Raw genomic sequence first — 27578 nt, forward strand, 5'->3', positions numbered from 1 at the left:
AAAACTTATGTTTTGTTGTTATATCTTTAACTCGTACGAGTTGAGTAGTATTCACAAATAGACCGGATGCGATGTGTGCCAGTAAATGACTAGGATTTATCAAACAACCCCCGACTTGGCGAGTACATAAGGCTGTGGGTGGATGAACTCTTCAAGGCCATCGGGAGAGGGCACAGTATATGTAAGTCGTAGGTTAGCTGTTCTGCTTACTGTAAAGCACTGTTTTATTAATTGCAAATAACACCTAATGATACAGATAGTTTTTGTCGATAACTACTCTCTGTTATCCTAAGAACTATCTTTTGTTACGTTTGACTCTCTGAAAGACTTTAGGGCAATTTGAAGATTCAAAAAGATGAGTTTTTGAAATAAATTGGTAGAATATGCTATGATTGATATAAACATACACCACGAATGTAAGTTATAAAATATTCAAATAACAAGTAAATGTTAAATAGATTAAAATTTATGAAATAATTGTGTAAAATTTTGGGATTAAATTAAAATGATTTTGATTCGATGATCGTTGGTCCGGTATATAGGGGTGACGCATTACTTCAGGGTTCCGGATGAGTCCTGTTTTGCGTGCTCGCCTCAACGGGGGGGTAAGTTTTTCACGAGGCCCTATATACCGCGACCACCCCGGCTCGTACATAAGGTGGGCGGGCCGGGGTGGTTCGCGCCCGCAAAAGGGGCAAAATACGGCGTACTCTGGGCGCCCGTTCTATGTGGGTCAATGTCGGGAAAGCCCGTGTCTACCGGTGACGGAGTATGCACAACGAATCTGATCAACACGCCCGTGGCCAAACAAAGGAACCGGCGAAAACCGCACGAGAATACATTAAGTCCTTATTGCATGCGCAATACGGTTCAAATTTAAGTGGCCGCCCGTCGCTAGTGGACGCACATATCCAGCTGTTTTACCTGTTACGCAAAGGGATGCGTTTTCTTTGCCACGAAAGGGAATTCTTCACTTGAATGTGCATTACTTTCATGTTTGTTGTTGATGTTTTAATGCTCTTGTGAATCAACGGGGATCAAAAATGTATAATGAGTTTTTCTAAACTTTTGATTTTTAGTGTATAACTTGGAAGTTGCAGTTGAAGTTTTCGTTGTTCTAATAGACGAGATTACGTAGTACATATGTGTAAAGTTAAAGTATTCAAATATCAGACTCTAGGGCTTTTTAACATGTATATAATGTCCACATACACACACACCGACAACCAGCAATACCAATTTCTGATTATAAGTATTATGACATCGATACATGGTTTACAGACGTGATTGCACGTTAAAATATTGTACGTTCTATTAAGAACAGAGGGCTTACCATCATCTCTTAACGCGATTCACTTTACGACCTAAACTGAACTGCATCGCAAATTCGTACCATCGACTTATTTTTTCGCACTTATTATTTGCACTTTGATTTCAACGAAATATCAGTTTTCAACAACTCATATGCATCATATGTAGTCCAAGATATGGATGGGATATGTGTATGTATCCATTGGCAATATAAATGTCGGTCTGAATTTGGGGAAATTACTTTGAGTCCAAAAGTTTGATTACGTATGGTGCATATAACTATAACGTTTGTATGAAATGGTAAAATGGGATGGATTTGAAGTAGTTTTCTGCCAGCACAAAAGAACAGAAGAATGCCACATAGACTTTGATCTGCACTATTATGCCCAAAATAATAGCAGTTCCAAAGTTAGCGCTATCAGAGCGTTAGCATTGGCGGTAGCACGGACTGATTACAAAAATCCTTTCCCGCCCTTTTTAGGACTCCCATGTTGAAGTGTAGGCCTTTTATTTTTTTTCGAGTGGAAATAAAAGACTCTAATTTGGCAGACCAACAATTGCAGAAAGCTCATTCTATAACATTTAGAATTACGTGGGTGGAATAATGGAAGTGGCTCCATTGTATTACACTTACCAACAGCTGGTGACATGGATCGCGATCCGCTGGAGCCTGTAGGGCTGGGCGTCGGTCTCAGGTGCGGTGTGGTAGCGCGACCCGCGCCGCCGCTCCCGCCCGAGTCATTGCTGTTCTGACCGGTCAGATCCTGAAACAAGAGAAGGCATATGGTGAACAAACGGCAGATGTACATACGCATTTCCATGGGCGAAGTGCGGGTTAGCATTTCTCTTCTCACCGTCCATCGAATCGATTCTAAACGAGAAGCGAACCAATCACATTACGTCAATATGTAATTGGTTCGCTGCGTCTAACTTCGAATCGATTCGATGGTGAAAAGCGAAATGCTAACCTGCAATAACCCCTCTAGTAACACTTCAGTTCATTTGTTCTAGCTTAGCTTAGTTTTAATAATTAACTTAGTGTAGAAGCATATCGCCTTCTGTGTACTACCTAGGACTCACTAAGTAGGATTTTTTGTAATCAGGTTGCTTGGAAGATTGATGGACCAAGGACGATAATCTAATTCGGTGGACTTATAGCTAAAATAATGACGTCATCTATGTAAATTACAAGTAGTAACTATAAAATAATAATAAAAGTTATTTACATTTATAACTCAAATAAATCTTAAACAAAAGTGTAACCATATTAGTTATATTTGTTATTACATAATATAAGGGTGTTCGGTTAAAATGCCAATTAAATGCAATGTTTATTTTGATGAAAATCTGGTAATAAACACGAAACAGATCCACAATCTACATTTTTTATTAGATTTTATTCCTATCAGAACATAATATTCTGTTTTGATCTAATTATTACCAAAACTGAGAAATCAATAAAAAATAAAAATACCCACTGTGAACACTGAAATAGTACTGAATGTGCAAAGCAATAATTAAAAGTTATGTAAGTACTTCATTGTGCATATCTTCTTTTTTAAACAACTATTTGCAAGTCGATATAACATGAAGAAAAATATAAAAATACATATCTTCAAACAGAAAAATTTAACACCTGTCTTTTGTGAAAAAGAAAATAATAGTTGAATTTTTCAGTTGAGTAAAAGTAAAAGTCATACATTTAAGACTTAAGAGCCTAGAAAGGCTTCTCTTAGATTCGAAAAGATACTTAAGCGTATATTTCTCCATCACGTATCTAGTTCTTAAGCACGTGTTAAGTTGCAAAAGGGGATGCCTTGACATTGCAATATCGCAGTCATGAACCAAGAAATACTGTGCAACAATAGCATACCTCAGTCAATAGAGAACGCTCGCTGCGGTAATACACAACAAAACAACACGAGGATTCCCCGCAAACAATACAATGGCAACGTGAAATGCAAAATAAAAGCAACTTTATGCGTGCTGACCGTAAATTATAAAATAGATAATATCAAAACTGCTACACTTGAATCTAGTGTGTTATCAGTTTTACAACTTCAATGCTGCGAAGCCCGACATGACACAGATAAAGTTCATAATATCGGCGAGGATTACCATCGGCAAACATATGACAGACAGCGGATAGTGATACGTACCGTCTCAAAGCAGTGGTCGATCTGTTCTTGTAAATTAATCAGCGATCCCTTTCGATTACAGCGTACAACGGTAACCGCTATTAGACAGAGTTAGAAACGGCAAGAACAAATTGTCAAACGAAACAAACGCGTAAATATAAAGTTTTCAAAGTTAAAATCGAGTCGTATTATAGAGAGAGCGGCGATGCAGCGCGTTCTCAGCGTTGAAACAAGCTCGGCTCAGAGACTCACGACCCCCCGTTGCTGTCGAGGTTAGTTCGCCTGCGAGAGGCTCCGGCGTCGATCAGACGAGTCCGGTCGCTGGGGTGTGGCGCGGGAGGGGGGAATGATAACCGCGCTGTTTTTGCCGTGCTCCAGCTCGCTCGCACGAAGCGCACGGCACACCAGCGCGTTCTTCATTTCGTACCAAGTCCATTATCTCTCATGCTGTCCCGCTCGCACTTGTGGCTCGCTTCGTCGCGCCTCGCCGCACCGGCCGCTGTTTTATTGCCAGCCGACAATTTTAACGTGCGCTCGCAACGTCCGCCAGAGCACAAAAGTTTTTATGGAAATTTCATTCCGAATACGCCTCGCTCGCTTGTTCACCCGGGAACGTCAATATAAAAGCACGATAACGAACGGACGAGTCAATTAATTATTATTGTTGGAAGCTGTCGGGACGAGCTGCTTCGATGTACATACCTATCTAGACAATGTATTCATTGGGCAGGACATGTTTGTATTGTCCAATCTAGGACTTTACAACTACAGCAGGCTCCGTATTTTGCTTGTATGAGAACCAATTTTGAACAAAAGGCTCTTCAGGTCGCCCGATCTCATCACATGGGATGATTTAACCAAAAACACATTTTGGATTAGTCGACTCAGGCTCATCATAAATTTTATGATTAGTATAGATACGAACAAAAGTGTTTAACATTAAATTTCCAAAAACAACAAAGCTACCACAAACTTTCATATTATTTCCAATTTTAAATTCCTGTTTAAAAATTTAACTGTTTAATATATTTTTTGCAATGGTGTACAGTCATCAACCTACACAAATTCATAGCAAACTCGCCGCTATTACCGCACCATAGAAGTTCATGCAGGGTAACTTGATGTGATGTTGACTGTACATACAAGGATCTGGCCGAGAATAAAACCCTTTTGTTTTTTAACAAATATCCTGTATTTTTTATGTTATGATATCCTATCCATGTATTATTTGTTTTCCTAAGAATTTTGTTTACGTATGTACATTTACTTTTCTCAAAAAATAAAGTGAAATATGTTTTAGTATTTTAAATTGCTACACCATCACTGGTTACCTATATGTCTAACTGCACAATATTTTGTTATCCTTATACTGTACAATACATGTTTGCAAATAAATGAATTATGATTTTTTAGTAGATAGGATGAATTGACTACAAAAAATAATAAATTTAATGGTTTGGTGAATTTATAGCGGCCTGAGTGGACTAAAGAGCCAAGTTGAGATTATTTTTTTTAATTTTATTTTTGTGTAATGTAATCGTTGTATCCTATTTTGCACATTTTTAAAAATAAATAAGATAATCAGAACATTATGACTGAAATAGAAATAACAAAAGCAATAACGAAGTCAAAACAAATTACACTAGCATCATCATGGTTGCTTTTTATTTTATGAATAAAAACGATAAGAGAGTATCTTTGAGATTTTTTTTCGTAATTCTCAGGACAATGACACACGATGGAAACTTTTATTTGGAAACAAACATTAAAATCAATACAGAGACTGCCAGCCAGTATTAGTATGAAGTAGTGCACATACATATGTAGTTGAATCAGCCATTCGTACATTGATTAACGGGCGTTAGAAACCGAATATGTGCCTGTGATGCAGTGACGTGCGACATCGGTTTAAAATGAGCCGACCGACTGCACTTGGCCCAAATCCCAACGCAAATAAACACAAAACCGCTGCCGGGTCTCAGTTTGCAGTCAACACAATATGTGGAGGCATTCAGGAACAGTAAATAGCAACTCGGCTGCAACTGGAAAACTAGACACATACCTACGTATATGTTTGTAGCAATGGGAACGAGGCAACGACGATCATGAAATCCGCCATTGAACCACAGGCAGGCTCACGTGGCCCTTGCGTAACAATGCATCTTATTTGTACTGACAATTTTAGCCGGAAAGTGTCCTCTGCTAGAAATGTACTTACATTTTACCAAAGTACAAATTCAATTACTTTCGTTAACGTAACTTGAGCTAGACATGAATTTATTGTGATAATTTGCACAGAAAATACATCAAAATTTATTGACGATTTAATTCATACGATCAGTCCGAAGATTTGTTAACTTGGGTTAGATAATTATGTTCATTAAGATTTGTAGAGCTATATAACAAACTAGATGTTGCCCGGGGCTTCGCTCCCGTAGGAATTTTGAGATAAAATATAGACTATAGCAATCTTGAATAATGTACCTTTCTAATGCTGAAAGAATTTTTGAAATCGGTTCGGTAGTTTTGGAGATTACCCGCCTCAAACATACAAACTCACAAACGCTTACCTCTTTATAATAATAGTATAGATAATAAATAATAATATAACAAATGGCACCTTTATCGTATAGGCTAGGTCAGTGGCACGAGATCGGAGAATACTAAGGCGTTCTATAAATAGGCGGCTGATGGACGTAGGAGCTCGTCTAAATAGCCACAAAACCCCTACATCGCTGTAATTTCGGTTGCACATCGGCTAAAACACGTGTGTACCATTTTCAATTTCTTTGTAAAATAGATTTACCAAAGCGCAGCTTATGAGTCTGTTAATAAAACAGATTATAGCTAAAATAGTCAAAGTAGAATTGTGATAATTATGATATATGTTGACATTTTTTACACATAAGTGCAATTACTGAACGAAATTGTAATAAAACAAAAACATTAAACACATTTTATACCCAAAACAAATATGTAGATGCCATTGTCTATAGCTGCAGCTAACACAGGTCGAATTCGTAAAGAAACCCTCACAACAGCACACTCTTAGCGATACATGACATTCGCATTAACGTAAAGAAGTGGAACAGCGATGTCATTTGAAACATGACGAGATTAATCGGCGTAAATGCGTTTCAAGATCATTCGAGAGTTCGACGACCGGCGTGCGAAAATGTTGTCGTAAATAAATAATTCACAAGGCTAGTGTTCTCGGTTGGGGCACGTGGTAGCAAGCACGTGTAGTAGGTACATAAACATTTACATTACATAACCGGCTCGTCATCGGCGACCGCGTGCTATCGAGAGCGAAATGCTGCAAGTCTTACGAATGGTTGCATAGTTGTCGAAGTACCAACAGCTTTGCCTACACTTTCCAAACTATGCATTGGATCGTAAAACGTTTGCCCTTTCTATACTTGCGGGAACTATCGAAAGCTGATTTGCAACAAACAGCCTTTCTACTTGTTCATTTTATATGTATCGCTGCAGAATTTAAAGCACTATTAAGGAAACTGTAGGTTCAATCAAACGAAAATAATTCTTCATCGAATCTTACGTTTAACATTACGGCTAATCTAAAAAAATCTTGTAAGAATAACATTTTGAAAATATTATTGATACCAAATAAACGAATGGCAGGTCCATAAGTATTTTTTTCTAATCGCGTTCAATGTAAACACAAAATGTGAGCAAGCAAATTAGCCGCTTTTACATTGTGTTACGAAAAAAGTTTTGATAACTTGGGAGTTCCGGGACGGATGTGTGAGTGTATTTGTGTAAAATAGACGGTTGCGCACGAAGGCAAGTGGTACACTTTATTGAATGTCTTTATAGGCCACCTGTTACTCGGGTCGGTGTCGGCGAAACAGCTGATCGGCCCGGACGAATGATTATATTATTATTGTTGTAGTCGGCTCTTACCTTATTTGTGTTGTCAATGATGCACCAGTAAGGGAAGAAAGGGACAAAGCCCCCGTCAAACACACTGTTCTAATTTGCAAAGTATTTGGGTAGCTGTTGTTGAGTCATTCAAACATATTGAAATAACTTTTAAGGTACATCCAGATAATGCCAGGACCAAAATAACGAGTTCGAAAGACATTACAGAAACATCGAATCTAGAGCTCTCGTTATATATTAGTATTACTCTTAAATTCTCGGTAGGTCTTATCATAATAATCACGAAGGAATTGCAACCAATGAAACATTTTCAATATTCAGTATACAATATGAATTGTCAGCGACCTATGAAACAGTTCCAAGATTTGGTACGTCATATGAATTGCAGAGCCACAGCAAAAGCTTTTAGAGACATGGTTCCCTACTCTATATAACACCACAAATATATAAAATCTCCTATGAACCGTTGATCTAGATCGACAGATAAGAAAAAATAAGAGATAAGACAAAATGCCCTTGAAAGGCAAATAGTAAGACTGTACCAGCGACAAACGAAAAAAAAAGAAGTAAATTTAATGTCTATGCCATGTATAGGTGCTGTGCCGTGCCTGAACGTTCGGAGTTGAGAAATAATTCCAGCAATATGAACGGGGTAAAGTGAAATTATAGCTTACAGCAAAGATAATCACACGTTTAAAGACAGGGTTTTTCTACCATTGTACGTTCGTAACTAACTGCTCAGGAGTATTGTTTGTTTGTCAAAACATCGATAATAAAAATGGCATGTCATCATTGTCGAATTTCTAATGCTACGGTACAAAAATAGTAAGCGGCGAAAGAAGTAAAAAAATAGGTAAATGACAAAAATGTTACTGATATCTTTTGTAAGAATAAAAAATGTAAAAGAAAAAATAAATGTTTAAAAGATTCGCACATTTAAAACAAACGTCTATTAAAAAAAACGATACAAAAAACACGAGAGAACAATGTGAATGTCCAATTAAACGAACCACGTCATCGAAAGGTGTTTCCCGAAGAACGCACTCACACATTGATGATCAGCTGATTGCTCCGATTTTAACCCACACCACTGAACCGACTGTTAGAGAACATAAATAATGACGGCCCACCTACCTAGATATACGTAACACACATCGTATAATTTGTATGAACGTTCGTCAGAAGAGGAATGTGCGATCCACCGACATTTTCTTCAGCATTATAGTTTCTAAGCCCAGGCAAATAAAATCGATGAAATACTAACAGACGATTGACGGTTATGACGTTATTCATTTAAGAAGTTTGTGAAGCGTGAGATCGCATTAAATAATCAGAAACGCATATAAACAGCACAAACACAAATAAAGTGACACGTACTCGTAAATATTGAATAATTCAAGACAGAAAAGTATCGATCAATATATTTTAAGTAAAATCAAACGCATATTAGACAAATGGAGGTAATTATCACTTCAGGACTGCAATAAAACCTAGCTTCGTAGCTTGTAAGACCTGTAATCTTACAATAAAAATATTAATTATGAAATATTACTACGCTACCAATTTAAGTACCTACCTACTTCTTCATATAATATAAAGAAAAACAACCTACTTCTTCATATAATATAAAGAAAAAACAGAGGTTTTAACTCAGGACATCAATTAAATTACCAAAATTTGTATTGAACTTTGAACATTTTAGGCTTAAAAATAATAAAAAAGTAACATTATTCAACAAATACTCTTTGCAAGCTGTGTTGAATTTGGCGTAAAGGCTATCTGAAAGATACATCGCTCAATAAAATCAAAATCAAATAAAGGTTTTAACCAGGACGTCACATAAAGACCAAAATTTGAGCACTCTTAGATTACCTATTCAATTAAGAATCTTTGCAACATGCATGTACATATGTGAATTTTGCGTAAAATTGCAACTTTTCTGTGAAAACAATTTGGAAATGATGTTTCAAGATTCCATAGATAGGTAGCCTACATGCTTAATAAAGTTGCCGACGGCAGACTGCCGTGATACGACAAAACAAACAAATATTTTGACAAGTTGACAGGAACAAAAAATTACTTAGGTAGAGTAAATCAGAATTTAGAGGAATAAGTATTTAACATCTATTAGAAACATTCTGTCAAAATCAGAAAAAGTAACATTTCTATAGTTTAAAAGCACCTCTTCCAAATGAAATGAACTTGTAGAAGTCGCCGGTCATATGATAATAAAAACAAACATCTACCTCTCTGCCACAAAATAGAACCGAGTATTGAGCCAACCAACGCACACAGAGACAACAAGGAGGTCGAATGGCACACTACATAGGCGCCGTTCTCGTTGACACGCGCACTCACACAAGCGCAATAGATAAGAATCGTCCCATTTTACATTGAGTCATGCGGCCGTCGCGATACTTACTGTGGTCGCAGGCAGCCTTATGATGACGGCCGTCTTGAAAACTTCTTGGAACAGCAACGAAATCGAGGCGAGCTTCACACATGCACTTACTCAACTAAACACAGTTCTAAGAGGCACGGAAAGAAAACAATGTCCTCTGGTAGATAAGAATTACAAAACTGCAACCGCTGTCGCCTGTAGGAATGTAGAATCGCGATGGCGACGATATAGGCTAGCAAAGAGAGACTCGCTCGTATGGAATATTGTTCGTTCGATTGCGCTAGCAGTGCGCGCGTTTCAGTTGGCGCACGGCGACTGGCGCAGGCGAGGCGCGCGGTGCGACGAGGCGGGCGGGCGAGCGATTTCACCGGGCTGATATTGCGACGGCACGCCGCTGCCGCGCCGCTCAGTCCAGCCCATATGTATAGCTACGAAGCGAGGGCATAGAATGTGAAGCGGGGGGTCGTGCAGAGCTGCACGCACCCAAGCAAGTCTCCAACTCGACCAGATATTTATTCTCTTATAGCCTTACTTTGTAACAATGTATGTTACGTTGCGATGCAATATTATTATAATCTTTTGCCTGATATACTATACTAGCTATTCAATTCTATGATTAATTTTTTTTTAATGTCAAAAACATGATGGTATGCCCTTCATCACAAATGTAAATAAGATACAAGCGTATGTAGAATATACATATAAACGTGTAAGATACAAACAACGATAGCATTCACATGCGAATACGAGAAAATGAGCACATATACGCACACATTGACATAAAAGATCTTGTTTATCGCATGCACTCGTCTAATGGAATTGTATGTTAATATAGCACGATAAGGCGAGGAGATGACGCGGCGTATAAAAACTAAAATACACAATTATTATATCAAATCGAATTTAACGGGGTGATATTGATCAGATTTTGTTAATGTTACAATTACACATTAGGGTGTATCTCATTAATGTTACGATAGATTGTCGATGACCTAATGGGAATATGGGTCATTGCAAAAATTTAGAGACAATTTCAAAAAACAAGCTAAATATTGCTGATTTACCTTACGGGTAGGTCCGTAAGCCATACCAACCACCGGCCATACCACTGGTAGGATGGTGGGTCTAAAACTATATTACTGAGACAATAATGTTGTGGACTACAATGAGCGTAAATTCAGGAGGATCTACAAATTTTAGAAGTTTAAGCTTTCAATCCCTTCTACAGAATTGTGTTACTTCTTCGTGTTAGACTTCATTATAAACGGGGTTTTAAAATAATTCGATTAGTAATAGTTGGTCATAATTAATTATGTACTAGTTGATTTGTTAAGATGTTATCAGCAAATCCTTATGAACATCCAAACTTCAGTAAAGTAACGTTACCGCAGAACTGCAGGTAATTACAAATACTACAATCTGTAATTATAAAACATTAAACTTTAATATGCCTTAAGACCCCAAGCAACTGAAAATAATATTTGATATTTAGTATATGAAATCTACTTAGATGATGTTATTATATCATCTTTATCACAAGTCAATGAAGATTAAAGTAATAAGAATTACACGAGCATTATTATATGAATCAACAATTTTACATTTTTAAAGTATATCAGAGCTCAGAATAGTAATGCTCTCGAGACCAAAATAAAATATATATAGGTTGGTTGGAGGCTGCAGCTCGCCAGTGGATTTATCGTTAATTTTGATACTGAAACCTGTTTTGTAAGTGGCGGTCCCGGCGGAGCCAGCAATGCGAAGGCAGGCTGCCCCGCAAAATAAAAGAAATATGTTTTAGTGGGTTAGCGAGCGTGTTTACGATCGGATTCCTCCGGCCCGATTATGCTTCCATTAGTTACATAAGCGGTCTGAACAGAGCTGTAATTACATAGTAATTTGTCTTACGGTCGATACTGTCATAAATGTATTTTAAAAAAATTGGTAACTAGAGTTTTTTGGAAATATATTTTATTATGAGTATGCGTGCAAATTCATGATAAGCAAATCACAACATGTTACATTACATATATGTAATTTTGAATTTGAACATTGCTCAATCACAAAATAACATGTTTAATCGTTTTAAAACCATCAGACCTTATTTCTTAGCAATAAATAGGTTGATGATAATATTAATGAATTACATAAATATAAATATATTCATATTTATATTTATGTAATTCATAAAAGAGAAAGAAAAAAGAAAGAAACCAATTATTTTTCTTGCTATAAAACGCAATATGAAGCGCCATCTGTCGGTCGCTGTGCGAGCCGCAGCCGGATGCCTAACCAGTTTCGTTGTGACTAGTGACACCGAACACCTGCAACCATAGCCGACACTCTTACTAATTCAGATGGATAAATAAGAGAATATCCACAGAGAAATCAGAAGGTTTTATAATATCCGTGACTAATTTGTGTATTCACAAGTCTTGCAAATAGAACACTAAACTCGATCCGAATTTAAAATAGCCAAAAACTAACAAATACTACGATTTGTTCTGAAAATAGATGAGATTAGATTATTTTGAAGACTACCTCATTATTTTTGTGTGTGTGATATGTTCCATACATAACTGAATTTAAAATACGATTTGACCGTGAACTCATATGTAAGTTTCATAAGTGAAAGAAGATATTAGCATTACAGATATTTATATAAAAATCATTTTGCACTGAGAGAGAAGAAAGATAGTGATGATTTATCAGTGCATACTTAACTGAACTAAGATTAATCTGGTAATAACTCCATGCATATTAATTATTCTCAACATATAAAAGAGAATTCGTCAAAAAGCAAATAATAATTCTTGGTACATTGGAAAAATTCACGAATATTGTCATTGATCCGTATATGGAAATCTAATATTGGCTACGTCAATAATAACTGTCGAGCCCACGCTATCGTACTGATTACGTCGTAAACACCATCTATAAATTACGTTTTAATAAATACTTTATGTCGTCGCGTCCTTGTGTGACGTAACAATACACTACAGTTACAAGTTAACAAAACGTCAATGGCATCTCGGCTCGACCCTACGTCTGTTCTCGTCACTGACCCACATTCATTACTCACTTGTTTCACGTAATAGCAATAACAGTATGTATGTATACTTGTTAAATTTAATAAAGTCATCAACATCTTGTTAAAGGAAATTCAGTGTGCAACGTTTAGGTATATAGCTTATAAAATAAATAATATGTGGTTAAATAAGTTAGCGAAAACATAATTAGATCACAATTTCAATACAGTCCCCTCCTCTGATATTAATTATCAGGTGCCAGTTTACAACAAAGTAATGATTAAATCCTCTACCGGTAATTATAATTTAGCAATTTATAGATACCACAAGTATACTCGTCATAGAAAAAGCTACATAAAGAGATATAACCAACATTCAACACAGAACAAAAACACAGAATGTATGATTCAGTGTTGTGCATGCGCATGCCTGCCAGTAACAATAACAGAAGGTCGGTGAACAATTACGTAACAAATATAGATAAGGATAAATACAATTAGATAAATTGTAAACTTAGTGACAAAGACCTTTAGTGGTGTCAACGGGACAAAACAAAGATAAGGAGTCTAAATAGAGTGCTAGATGAGTAAACACGTCACGCTTATATTATTTATAGCGTCGAGAAGTGCCGAAACACTGAATGAACTTTTCTTTTCGTGACGACGGTTCTGGTTGTGTGTGCGTGTCCCGGTGTCGATGTAGGCCACTGCCAAGGTCGAATGTTTAATATAAAGTCTGGCGTCTCGGGACATTAAAATGGTCGGCCCCTCCCCGAGCCCCCTTATCCCAGAGCCGGCGGTCGCAATCGTTGCACTCGTTATTTATTATCTGGAGGCATCCCTCGCTCCCAAACGTCTGGACCGAAGTACATAAGACAATCTAGATATGCATGTACCTGACGTAATCGAATGTTTCGAAGAAGAACAGCTGACGCTTATCGCCCTTATTGTTTTGTGTCCAACTATATGTATGTCGCAGTCATCTGGTTAAATCGGCCATTTAATTGTAAGGCTAGCCCGTTCATTAAACGCTGGCATTCAATTGAACGCTTAGGCCGATCGTTAATTGAACTAGAATCAATCAACGTAGACTACTGTCTACGTCGAAGTCGTCTGTATCCCATTTTACCAAGTCAAGCCAAGTCGTTGAACGTTTATAAAACGAAGGAATATAACAATTTGACTACATGTCCTTCAGTCACTCAATTGAATGCCGGTGTTTAATGACCGGGCTAGCCTTCCAATCAAATGGCTGATGTAACCACATGGCTGCGACATGTATACGTCGAAACTGAATGCAATTCGAAATTGCAACGCCAAAGTAAATTCAACATTTTTTTATAAGACGATATTTTGAACCTAAAGTTAGTTATAATAATTATAGTAATAAGTCATAATTTACATAAACACAGACGTACCATATAACTGATATAATATAAATCTTAGGTTAGTATGCCGGTCGCTCGTTCCGACGACGAAGAGCGCACTCAGAAACTTGGAACTCTCACTTTCTAACAAGAAACGCTTGGTTTCTGTGGCTCAACAACTTCCCTATACATACATAAATATACAACTTCACTAAACAGGGCGAAGCGTGACATTCGCCTACATCTTCGTGGAAACAACGGATCGCCGCTGACGAAAGAACTACAAACGATCGTGAATGAAATACTAATAGGTACCTATCAGTAGACGCATCACACACATTTACACACATCAAAGTCCATAATTATTACATATATCGTCTGGTAAATGTTGGGGATACCCCTTTGGAAAGCAGCCAACAGGAAGAAACCATCTTTAAATAAATTCCGCATGATAATACGTTAAGCCCCAAAGGTAATTTACGTTTAAAATTTTTTGTTTTAAAACATTCGGAAACAAAATCTTTTCTAACGACATAAAGAAATTTGATTAGAGAATAAAAGTGTATTTGAAGTCGAAAATGAATTAATTGCATCTCACTGATCAAATGTATTCAGTAAAGGGTTTCATGCTGTGTGGTAGCAGAGCAGAGTACCTATTCAGAGAGAAAGTATATAAAATATTTCATACTAGATTGTATCATTACATTAACATAGCAATATGTAGTAGCAAAATGGATTTACAAAGCACGCCTTAGATTATAGATTGCTGACTGGACACTGGCACGGGACAGCATAAAAATAGTATTCTAGAATATTACTCGTGCCAGAGCAGTCAGCCGCTCTGGTCATCAAATTGCGGAGTCTTGGGAATCACAATCTCATGTCATGACAAGATTAACCTGATGCTCTAATTCGAGAACTAAAAATTCATAGAAGTTTTAGGTATCTTCACTACACATAAATTCCATGTCAAAATGTTTTCAAACAAGATGCTGTTTATATAATTTACCATATTAATTTTACTAAGTACAGGCTCAGTATAGGCTAAGTACAGGATTTATTATGCAAATTAGCAACACAGACCTGGTTAACTGGTTTAGGTCGCGAAACGTCACCAACAAGCCTGTGATTGATGGTTGTGGCGACACTCGTTGCGTCAGGCAGGGTCGCGGGGTCAATGCCGTCGCGATTACAATAACCCGCGATAGGTACGAGGAAACATTAGCCAGCTGATGCCCATAAAATGGGTTAACAACCGCCAGCTTTTGTCTGACATTTCAGGAATGTGAAGCGTTGAGCAAGATTTACACGTAATCTAGGACAGCGATTCATATATGTAATTTGAAATACCACTCGTAAAATTTTGAAATTTCTTGACATATGCAAATCATAGACATAGATTTTTAAAGTTGAAAAAAAAACAATCTAAGTGCGTGAATAAATCAATTCATAATTCATGAAATATGAGACCAGAAGATAGTCATATGGATGAGCAGAGTATACATTCATACAAAAAAAGCGTTAAGACTTTTAGAAATTTATTCACTTTTTATAGAAGTGCACCGTTAAAGTTTGCAGGAAGAAGCCTCTATATATACGTGGAGCTGTTACATCAAATCGTATCAACTACTAAAAGAAACCCTCAACTTTAACCTCTATTTGTATTTAGATCGCAAACTCGTGGACTTACACCGGATCGTGAACGTTATCGTAACATTGTTTAGTTTACGAAAATTCATACACGAGTAGGGTGGTCCCACGACCACCCGTGGTATGGTGGCAGTACGATCCGACCCTCGCTTGGGCTGAGCCATAAAACGACACGGCCGCTTTTACGACAACACCTAAATTCTTCACTGCAATATAGGTATAGAATTTAACACAATAACAATGCGATACCGTAAGTTACATACAGGTAACACCTGCAGAATACACATTGACGTTACTTACCCCAATACCAGTTATACAACTGAAGCTAATCAACTCAAAAATTGTAATGACTATGATGTATCTTTACATTGTAATAATGCCATGTTGCTCTGTTCTTTTAAATTACTTAACGCATGAGGACCTATAGGAGTAGGTATAGGATTAGGTTATAGGTAATGATGTGGATATCAAAATCAAAATCAAAATCAGGCCTTCACAGGCACTTTTTCACGTCATAATCTAAATTAAATGATGTTTACCAAAGCTACAAACTACTAGCATTTCGGAACGACCACTGCTGAGAAGAAATGCCGAAAGAAACTCATTCAAACAGTGTTGGTCCCTATTATGCCAGAAGGGCTTACCATTTTTTATATATAAATTTATGTATAATTTTAAGTATCCCTAATTTATGTATAATTTTAAGTATCATAAGAATCCCACTTCTGGGTGATAAGTTCACCCAGAAGTGGGATTTTAGTTTGCTTCATCACTCGCTACACTATACAATGACTCTAAAATACAACAAAAAAGAAGACATTACAAGACGTAAATAATAATAAACGTAAGTAACAAAGTCAGACTTGTTTGCACACACTCGATAGAATAAGAATAAGAACACGTAGATTTTAATCGTTAAATTTTACCTGGATATATATTTTATAACTAGTAAGACGTCTATCTAGATTTTATACGAAGTTAACCCAATTAACTCTTTTGTTCATAAACATAGATTGATATACTAAAGGAAGCCGTGACATATTATGATCCCGTAAAGCAGTAAAATATGTAATGTGATCGTTTAATAGAACATAAAATGTGGGGCGTGGTTTGTGGATTATAATACTATATATGTACTAGTTTCAGCTGCGACAGCACACGAACTGCTGCTCAATTATTTAACAATTAAAAATTTTCGAAAGCTCATAAGTATTTTGATACAAATGATGAACCACCTATTTATTATTTTTTTTCATGTAATCATGATAGAAATGCATTCTTCTCTTATACAGTACAGAGATTTAATACACTTCCCTTCCAATATCTTTATCGCTATAAATCATAATTTTCCGCTTACATCTAGTCCCAGATTTCCTTCGCCAATTGAGCTAGTCTCATCAGTCTCATCTAACGCTTTTCTATTTTTCGAACTATGTCTTCTGAAAAGCGGGCCTGGTGTTTACCAACCGGTCTCTGTCTCAGCTCTGTCACTGCTTTGGTCCATTGATTGTTTTTTCTATCATCCATCATTCCCTTAAACTGCGTGACCATTTTAAATTGTTTCATTTAAATAATTGTTTTAATCTTGTGTCTCTTGTGTCACATGTTCGAAACACAAGTTTAATTAACATCTTAGTAACCCTGAATCGAATGTAGTAGGATTAGCAAATAAAGAGATAAGCTGAAAATAACTATACTTTACTTTCGTGTCAAGGAGCCGTTCGTTCGGTTATGGGTGTAAGGGTCTGGTTTTACAACCTCGTTACTGACAATCCAGCTTTTTACAACGCGATTAATCCGCCGAACCCACCGACCCCGTGATTGAGTAAGATATTTTTATTGTATTCTATGTGTAACTGTACATTTGCTAGATGTGAAACCATGTTTGCAGAATACCGACTCATATATACCAGACTTTAATCAACGTAATTATTATTGCGATTTCGAAAATATGAATCATACGGCACAAAAGAATTATTACCATGTGATTATAGTGAATAGCGAAATTAAAACAACATGAAAATGCTTTATCTGTTCTGTGAGCCGTACAAAATTATTAAAATGAAACGAAACGAGTTCCCGACCACATTTGGTCCGCGCACGGCCTCGCGGCGTATTATCGAAATCGGACCGCAATAATTACATTCGGCCGAATGCGGCCACACTATCCATCTGTCCAAACGACTAAATAAAATATGCGTTCGCGATAAAATTTATCAATGAATAATATTCAAGCACAGATACCGTTGAAATTAAACCATCGCCATTCTCATCAGAGCGCTGCATGTTTAATATTAATTTAAATATTTGATGAATTTTTACTTAAACAAGTTTATGGAATCATTCGAACAGTTTCGAAAGTATGAATCGATACGAAACGTAGCATGTGAAATGAGAGGATAGTGTTAAATCAGTTGAAATAGAAGAGGTGGCTACAAAAACAAACTCGAGTTAGGAGGCACGGGGCCGCGGTGGTACTAGGGGAGGATTATACGCGCTCGGCTTATTCAATTAAAATTGAAACGTACTTACGCGGGCCTCTGAATATTCACAATTTTGTCTAAAGAACAAGCAACGGTTCCAGTTTAGCAAATCATTCATTGCCAAACTCAACAGCATCATGTTAACGTCAAATTGAGTACGATGACGCTGTTAAAGATTATATAAGATGTAGGTATATATATACTGAAACACAATTTATAAATTTATATTGACGATATAGTTATCTTATGAAAATCAACCAAGTTGAGTTTTTAGTTCAGTTTCGAATTGTTATATGGGCCAATTTGAAAAAGTTGCCAAGAAATCTTAAGAATGTATGGTGTGACAACCCTACTACTTATGAGAGGAAAGTAGAAGAATGGTCTCTCCATCAGGAAAGTTGGGCTGTTTCCCAAAAGCGGAATGAGCGAAACGGGCGGCGAACCATTCTCGATAAAGTTATTTTCTTTTGAAGTCGGAATATTGTTGACGGAATTGATACATGGAGTGCTGCGCTACGTGAAAACTTGTTCCATGTTCAAGTCTAAGTATAATGATTTCAAAGGACTTATTTTCCGAATATGATATACGAAAGTCGGTTGAAGCTTGAGCAAGAGAACAGCAAGACAAGCTTGTCAGACAGTTTACAGTTTTATTTATTAAAAAAGCCAACGAAAGGTTGGCATTTTTGGAAAGTTATTCAGAAAAATAAACATAATAATTTATTACAAATTACGTAGGTTTAAAGTTATTATAGTACTACTTAAGTGATGAATGGTTATCTGATATTTGAGACTAGAAGCAAGCATCGAATTCATAGATACTTAAATTGGACAAGTTTCAAGTCGACGGTCTAAAGTCCATGCGCCGTCAGCGGAGACTGCTTATCATGCTCGTTCGTCGCACCAGCTACATTGCGCTTGAAATTTTCCAGAGTAAAATGTATTTGCTTTGTTTTTACATGCGAACGCACGTCGCCCGTCGGCTGATTACGCTCTCCGCTGTTACCGTCATTCATTTGCGTCTACGCCGCGCCCCACTCAATCTCGTTTATTATGAACGTGCAACTCGCTAGAGCACAGCCCTGCTCTCTCGTTTTTTTTACATTTGAATATTTTGTTCCATGCATTACCTTTACATTGTTACGCAAGTCTTTCTGCGGGCATATGACAGCGCGCATTTAATTGACGGCATATTTTTACCGTTTACTGGGAAGCATGGACTTTATTTATTTTTGATGTGCTGAAATGTAAATACCGTATCTTTTCTCATGAAATGGTGAAATTGATAGATAACAGATAAAGTAAAAGAAATGCTGACATATTTTTAAAGAGTGATCGTTTGAGTGAGTTAAACTATTCAGTATTAATAAATTACATATGAATCAGACAATACATTATATTAACATTTGAATACTTCAGCGCTATAGGAATAAGAGAGCATTGTGCTCAATTGTGTATAAGCAAAGGACATTTTAGAGCGCCCCTTGTGAGGCGAATTTCTCTGGGCCTCATTCATCGTCACGTCAGAAAGTTGCATAAATAAATAACTCAAATTAGAGCCCTCAGCATTTACTGAATACCCCCTCTGCCGCCCGTCGAGTAATTCCACTCCCTTTTGTGCTCCAGAACGCTTGAAATTTAACAGACAACCAAAAATTTTATCTCGAAATATGCTTTTGGAATCTGCGATGATGTCAGTAATTGATGCAATGCAAATTAATCAGGATTAAGACCGCTTTATAATTTATTAAATTAGAACGTCAATTTGACTATGACAAATTGATATAGGTAGAAGTTACATATTCAATTTTGATTTGAAAATATGTTGCAAAGTATGTTACATACATACTTACTTACGTTACGTGTATATTATTGTACCGTATATTGTTGTACGTACGTTTTGGTTCTTTTTTCTGCAAACATCCTTTACATCTTTGAGTTGCTTAGAAATATTTCCAAAATGTGGAAATAATACAAATTGACATCAGTAATATTAGTTCTCTTTTCCTTATAACCTGATATTAAATATAATAGAATAGAATCATTTATTTGCAAGATATACACAGATCTTATACTCGATACTTATCAAGTCATCTAGTAACTGACTACTAACCATGAGACTAGTCTATTGTTATTTCATCATCATGCATTTAAAAACGTTCTTCAAGTCGGTGGAGCTTACATCTATCCCCTGTCTTTGTTATTTTACGGTTTACCACTCAATTTATGTCATTAAGCGTATTACCCTTCGATAATCAAGGAACCCCTGATTATCGAAGGGTAATACTTGTTCAACCTTATGTGACCAGAGAAATATTTTTCACGCAATTAACATGTGGAGAAAACAAAGGAACTTATTTTTTATAAACACATCAAAAAAGGTTTTTTGCTGCTATTCTTCCTAGAATATTCAGTAGAATGTATCCATGTATAGTTTAAATGTTTACAAATGTACAATTTATGGTGTTTTAATTAAATCTAGCTATCTGAGAGCAACATCAATTCCGATCACCACCTGTAATTCTTTGAAGCTACTCTGATTTAGGTGGTGCGTGGAGCGCATTCATTACAAAGAGTTCCACATGACTGTGCAGACCCCAGTCCAATAATTCCACTCATTTGGGCTCCCCGGCCCCGGCCTGCGTAGACAATGCTCGCCCGACTAACGGTATCAATCAACATCAAACAACCCCTCTACAAAACTGTAGGGTTGAAGATTTTTGAGTGCATTGCAGTTTTTTTATCGGGTTCGCTCGGGATATTGCCTTTTTAACAGTACATTTTGGGAAGATTGACAACAATAGATATATTTTGCTTAATTTTGCCCACGATTCCTTTTATATTTATAAAAAGCCTGTCTATTTTTAAAACGTTTATTTGAAAAATACATGATCATCGGTTACTCGACCGATCATCATTTATCTACTCAGATAAGGCGAAATTATTTCATATTATATTATTCTTACAACTAAAAGAAAAAGAAGCCATTCCTTTAAACATATACACACGACAATTAAACGAAATTTTATTATTAAGGTGTTAAATTGAATATACTTTTTGAAGTATTTGGTTCGCATTAAGTCCCGTATAGTAGCGTGATCGTATCTAACACAATAAACGTTTTAATGGGACATTTCAAACCCATGCCGCGTGCACAATCCGACCCCGATAGAGGACCGCCCGAGGGCTGTATGCTTGTTCCTGATTGCTCCCGACGTGCCCGTAACATATGACTAACGTGCAGTGACGTCCCTTTGATCAGCCTCAAAAACTTAAATAAATTCCCAATACAGCATTATACATGTTTCTCTACCGAGGCACTGGTTTGTGTAAAACGAGAAATATATTGAAAATTTATGTCTTTGCCGGCTAGAAGGTTTCCAAATTAATAGTGCAGACAAGTCACGATAAAAACTAGTTCTGTGGATAAAAACTAGGATGACCGGAAAGAAGGAAGGAAAACGGAAGGAAGAATTGTCGATAACTCGACGGAATCTATCCCTATATATTTTTGGTTCTACGACCTTCCACTTCTCACATTTGTCGATGAATAATAATGGCAATTATTTTAGTGCAGGAAGATGTTGCAGACAACTTCTAAGCGGTCCATAGTGTAAATTCACGGGAGCACTCTCAGTACTTGTATGACAACTATGAGATGTGTGAAATCTTCTTCTGACTGAGAATATATGTAGGAATGAGGTCAGTTCTTTTATAGCTTTCCATTCAACCTTCAAATCAAAGTTTTTTCATTGCGACCACTTGGGATATTATATCCAATTCAAGCCCGCATGAAATTAATTGAATTCCAAGATAGCCGTGTTTCGGCAACAACCCGCGGCACAATTTGGCAAACAAGCTCATTGTCAATAAATATGTAATGTAAATAAGGATTTTGGAGACAAGTACCGACAGAGAATATGTTATTACAGAAGGTCCACTATCGAAGTTTGTCAGACGAAATTAATCTTTCTTGACACTGCGTAGCTAATGTAGTGTCTGCGGAAGCACGGGGTAAATAAATGGACAAAAACCCACCAATTGCTGGCTTGATGAAGTCAAGGATTGATATGCATACCAATCGCTTGACAACTAATGATGCAGACCTTGCGAAGTAAAGAGATATGAGATAAAGTGGGAAAGCGGGCCCTGGGCTTCGACATTCTGTGGTGGCGGAATGTCACAAAGCTTCGCTTCGGCGTCATTCGACACCAAGTATTGGATCCGAACGAGAGAGTCAGTTGAGGATCAATATTGTTGGTTGACACACCACTTTCAGAACTGTGGAAAAGCAAGATTGTATCTAAAGAAAAGAATCTTGAGGGGTCTGATCGCCAACTTACCTAAGGTTTGTTTTGCCCCTTGTCACGGAAACCTTTGCTGAATTATTGGAGCGTGCGGTAATGAGGCCTCCGCGATGTGAATTATCGATAGTGACTATAATAATTATCACGAGTTTCAACTGTAGTAGCGTATTGCGGCTTTGGATTTCAGATGCCGCGGATTGTCGCGGCTGAGATTAGGAATGTCTCACGTGTGCTGTGGCAAATGTATGTATGGAATGCTTAGATACCTACCTGCACAGAGCGATTACAATGTTTAGCAATATTCCAGGCAGTCCTTAAACAAATTTTGTTATATCTCTCCCAAGACAAAATATATATCATCAAGATTATCCTCAAAATGACAAAGACAAGCCAGAGAAGAACGAACTTAATTCATGACAATCGTAAAATAACTAAATATACTAGTACTCTAGTCTAAATTAGAACTAATCCAACGTGTAAAATTTTGGCAAAATTTCGCAATAACTTGGAGCCGGAACAGATAGATTAGTAATTAGCTTTACCATTGAAATTGGATATTTTGCAAAATACGGTATTCACGTTCGATAAATTACACACAACCAACAGAAATAATGTAGAGTATACTATTTTAAATAATACTATACTACTTTAAATAATAAATACATTGTTGATTTAGAAAATTCAATGCAATGAATTTATATAAATACAATGTCAAAAAACCTGATACAATATTCCTCAAAGTTTCTCAAGATCCAAACCTAATGAAAATATTATAGTAGCGATATTCTAGGTCGACATGTGCGTTTATGAAGACACGACGTTTACGATTGTTTACCCTTACCCCGTTGCGGTACTCTGTGTGAACCGACCCTGTACCATGAGAAACGGAAGTTTTGTTTCACAGTACATTCGACTTTTTACGATCGTAACACGACACGCAAATTGCTTGAATGACAAAGTGTAACAGAACAATATATGTGCTCGATTAACAATCTATTTTGATTCAGATACTATTTTGAATGTACATGTAGGTACTATGCAAATAATAGATTGGCATATGGTACATTAGCCAAGATCATTTTATCTTCCGCTGAAAGCTGGTCTGGGTGTAGATTTTGAAAAAGTTTTACTCATATTAGAATCTTTAGGCTGTTTCTTTGCAATTTTATCAACAACCAATTCGACTCTTATCATTGCTTTACTCAACGCTTAAAAATTTAAAATGTTTCACAAGATATTTCTCAAAAATTTAAATACTATCACTTCATTTTAGAAAAACGGCGAGACGAACTATTTTGATTATCATACAATATAATACGCCGTATAAGACCTTAAATTACTATACTTTAAAACCCCGAATCTTTGTACATTAGAAATAGCTGTTTACGTGACTAGCGGCTTCATTATACAACCATTAGACGATGTACGCTCAACAGAGCCTCGTCATTTGCGCGATGATGGCAAAAATGTGCGATGAACGCAAGAAACTAATTATGATACGCGTCTATGTGACGACGGTGCTGTAATAGTCTAAGACATTGGACTTAATTGAAGATAGTGATATCGACGAATATAACCGGAAAAATAAATTCCAAAATTAAAATCCCGGCTACTGAAAATCACTCTCTAAAAGTATGAAACGGCCAAAAACACAAGCCTACTTTTCGTTTCGTCGTAGTCGGGTAAAAACATAAACCATCATTTTGGTAGCATGTCAAAAAAAATAGAACTATTAGAGCCCAACAAAGTAAGAAATAAATATCAATAAATACATTTTCTTTGTGAAATTATACAGATTTTGGAAAAATATATCCTCAGCGTACGGATCCTTATCCACACATTTGTCCCGCTTTTTTATGACAATAGAACAATTTCGTGGAACTTGATAATCAAACACGAATAAACATTACGCATTATCCATGCACAATTTACTTGATTGTCAAATTCTGTAATATCATATTAAAATAACATCAAAATGAAGACCAAGATACTACATTTTCCGACCGAGGAAACATGGTTTTAAAATAGCTTTTATTAACACCGTAAGGTAGGAGCAAAGGTCGAAAAGGAGGCCCATGTAGCATGATCATTACGCTTAGTTCGTCGTAAATGGTAAACAAAACTCACGCGGCCATTATTTTACCAAAGCAACTCACGAGGTTCTGAGAGTGATAGCTTTTTAATACTCGCCTGAGTCACTACGATATTCTATAAAATAAGAAATGTACAGAACTGCTATATGCGCTACATAAACCTATTAAAAATCAATACAAACTTGGCATAGTTCCATCGCTTTCTTTAATTTATTTATGAAAAAAATTACATATATTTAGATTCATTCATTGTAAATTAAACGCTCCAATAATTGCGCCCAAAATCTTTGTTAGTAGCAGGCTATAAGTTTCATAAAAATGAAAAGAAAATAGTCTTGAAGGGTACCTGAAGTATTGATGAATGCTTTAGTTCCTAGTTGCATCATAAAATATATACTCTGTGACGTAAACTTCTGCACAATTTTTACTTTGCAGTTATCGTACCCGTAGCTGATTGATTGTGGCCTTTAGCGCACTTCATTCAAATGTTAATGACCGTTTGCCATCGCATCGCATAATTACATTGTGGCATAATTTGGCGATTATAAGAGCATAAACATGCTATTAGCTATATACGGCTGTTACGCAATAATCATATTGTGCATAATAACGTCAAACGTCATTTTCTGTCATAGATTAACGATTTTAATATAGATAGATAGTACACCATTTTAGAATCAACCTGAACCGGTTTTATCGAAAAATTAATACACCTCTAGACTAGATGCAAATGAGAATCAAAATTTTATCTATGCGCTTCAACAAGCCATTAGGTATGTTGTATAAAAATTACTTACAGAGTCAGGATCATGTGCGTTTGGTGTGGACGGCTGAGGAGGCCTTGGAGGTGGTGGGTAACCCTGTGAAAAAAATACAAATAAACTTAGTAAGAATTGCAAGATCATCTAAAACTAAACTCAAGCCAATTAACATTCATGAATAGAAAGATAGTAGAATCGTGACATCTGATCATTGAGAAATTAGTTCGGCTTAATCAGCTCCACCATCTGTGTACGAGAATAAAAGTATCACGTAAATTGACTCAACTCATGCGATTCACGTTGTTTACACAAAACGACACGAGTAAAAAGTCAAACTTTAACTTGCAATGTACGGAATTAAATCTCGATTCAGAACACGGCAATGACAAAAAGTTCACGAGCTTAGCTCAAAGTTGAGCTGAGTGGCGAGTTAGCCGAGGGGCAAATTCTGGCAAACGCCAAAACTACGGCTACAGCAAAAGCGAAGTGACAATGAGGCATAGAACACTTTACTTTATCAACCGTTTCAGGAAAATACTGGGTTGACAGCTAAAGGTGCGCTCCAAAATTGAAGAACATTCTTAAGTTTGAGTTTTATGTAAAAAAGATTTGAGTTCTTTTTATTTCAATATTATAACTTCGTTTATTTTCGATCACCTTTTCTTTCGTTTTAGGTTAAGAGCATATCAGATGAAATTAAAAAACAGAAACTCTATAGACAATGATTAATTAGTACCAATTTTTATCATCACATTTCAAATGTAGTGCCGTATTCGTTTCGTATGTGATATAATTCGGAAAACGGACTACCATGTTGCTTAAATTGTGTTCTCATGTAGCGCTCCAACATCAAATGGATATAAAACCTTGTAACTGTATTTTAAGCTGAACCAGGACACGACACCAGTTCATTCGATAGCGCTTGTATTCGGTACAGTCAGAGCACGACAAAATTTGCACACAGATATATTTCTGTACCTTATGTACTGGCTGACACCAAACGCTGCTAAGTTATATTCACTTGCAACTTTGAGATTATCAAAAAATACTACGCTTGAAAACAACTGAATTTACATAATACTTCAAATATGAACAGACGAGTCTATTATTAAACCAGTTTACAAGTTATTTTTAACTAATAATATTGAAATAACTTCTGAGTCAAGAATAATATTGACTTACGTAATGAATGTGAATTATGAGAGAGAAAAATTAATAACATCTTAATAATTTTTGCCTTTTTATAATACTCTCAATCTTTTGTTTAACCCTGAACTTGAATATGGTTATTATAAAATTTACATAAATCATTTTATGTAATATTCCGAATGAGTAAATACTCGCGCAAAAAAAGATTAATTGTGATCATGATTTCGTGATACAAAGGTATCAAGAGTGTGGGCGACGAGAGAGTAGGTTTAAGTTTAGAAGCGTTTCGAATTCGTAGAAGTCGTTTAGGACTATTCTCATTTGGTAATTCCGCAGGGAATTACTTTAGGTCTGATTATAAAAATACTTTTCTGAATAAGTTGTTTATCACAGTTCAAATATGTTACTGTTTTCTCACTATTTTCTTTACAAAATAGATATTGACAAATTGCAATAGTATACAAGATTGCACTTCTTATATTCCGACACACATCACACTTAATTTACCATTAATTCGTGTGCTGTCATTTCATACAAATAACGCACAAAGTGCAAATTATAATAACGTAGGGTTGTGTAAATGTGAGTACGATGCTAAAACATCAACGGAATAATGAAAAGCACAATACAAGACAAAGGGTTGTCAACTCGCTCAACAATTCAATTGCATTATTTCGTGGAGATTGCAAAAGGGAGCGCGCGGCATAATTTATCCAAGTCGGCAATTCCCTACAGTCGACAACCCTGCCACTGTGACTTCGCCGCAGGAGGGAATGTACGCCTCGTAGTCAGCGCTTTAGAGGTTTCCAGCGGGAGCGACCGCCACACTAAAGTTCCGAGAATCCGGAGCATTTTGCAGTTTGTTATTATGAGAGCGTAGTAGAGTGCTGCCGACGATAACTTGCTCTTTATGTATATACAAGGAGAACGGAGACCCGACGATTTAAGTTTTTTTTTCAGTTCATGTCACAGCCAACATAGTGGCTC

The 27578-nt window shown here is 36.5% G+C and overlaps 1 protein-coding gene across 6 annotated transcripts in view; it reads right to left on the bottom strand.

Annotated features, from left to right (window-relative positions):
* The window catches only part of osa, an 85097-nt gene that overhangs the window by 26526 nt on the left and 30993 nt on the right, over positions 1 to 27578 (bottom strand). For all 6 annotated transcript variants that reach the window (XM_053760055.1, XM_053760054.1, XM_053760053.1 and 3 more), the window contains exons 4-5: positions 25479 to 25541; positions 1946 to 2075 (exon numbers count right to left, since the gene is read on the bottom strand). In XM_053760055.1, coding sequence (XP_053616030.1) covers positions 1946 to 2075; positions 25479 to 25541 — 193 coding nt within the window. The remainder of the gene's footprint in view (positions 1 to 1945; positions 2076 to 25478; positions 25542 to 27578) is intronic.

The sequence above is a fragment of the Plodia interpunctella genome, chromosome 19 (genome assembly GCF_027563975.2).
Source record: "Plodia interpunctella isolate USDA-ARS_2022_Savannah chromosome 19, ilPloInte3.2, whole genome shotgun sequence".
In the NCBI taxonomy this organism is placed as follows: Eukaryota; Metazoa; Arthropoda; class Insecta; order Lepidoptera; family Pyralidae; genus Plodia; species Plodia interpunctella.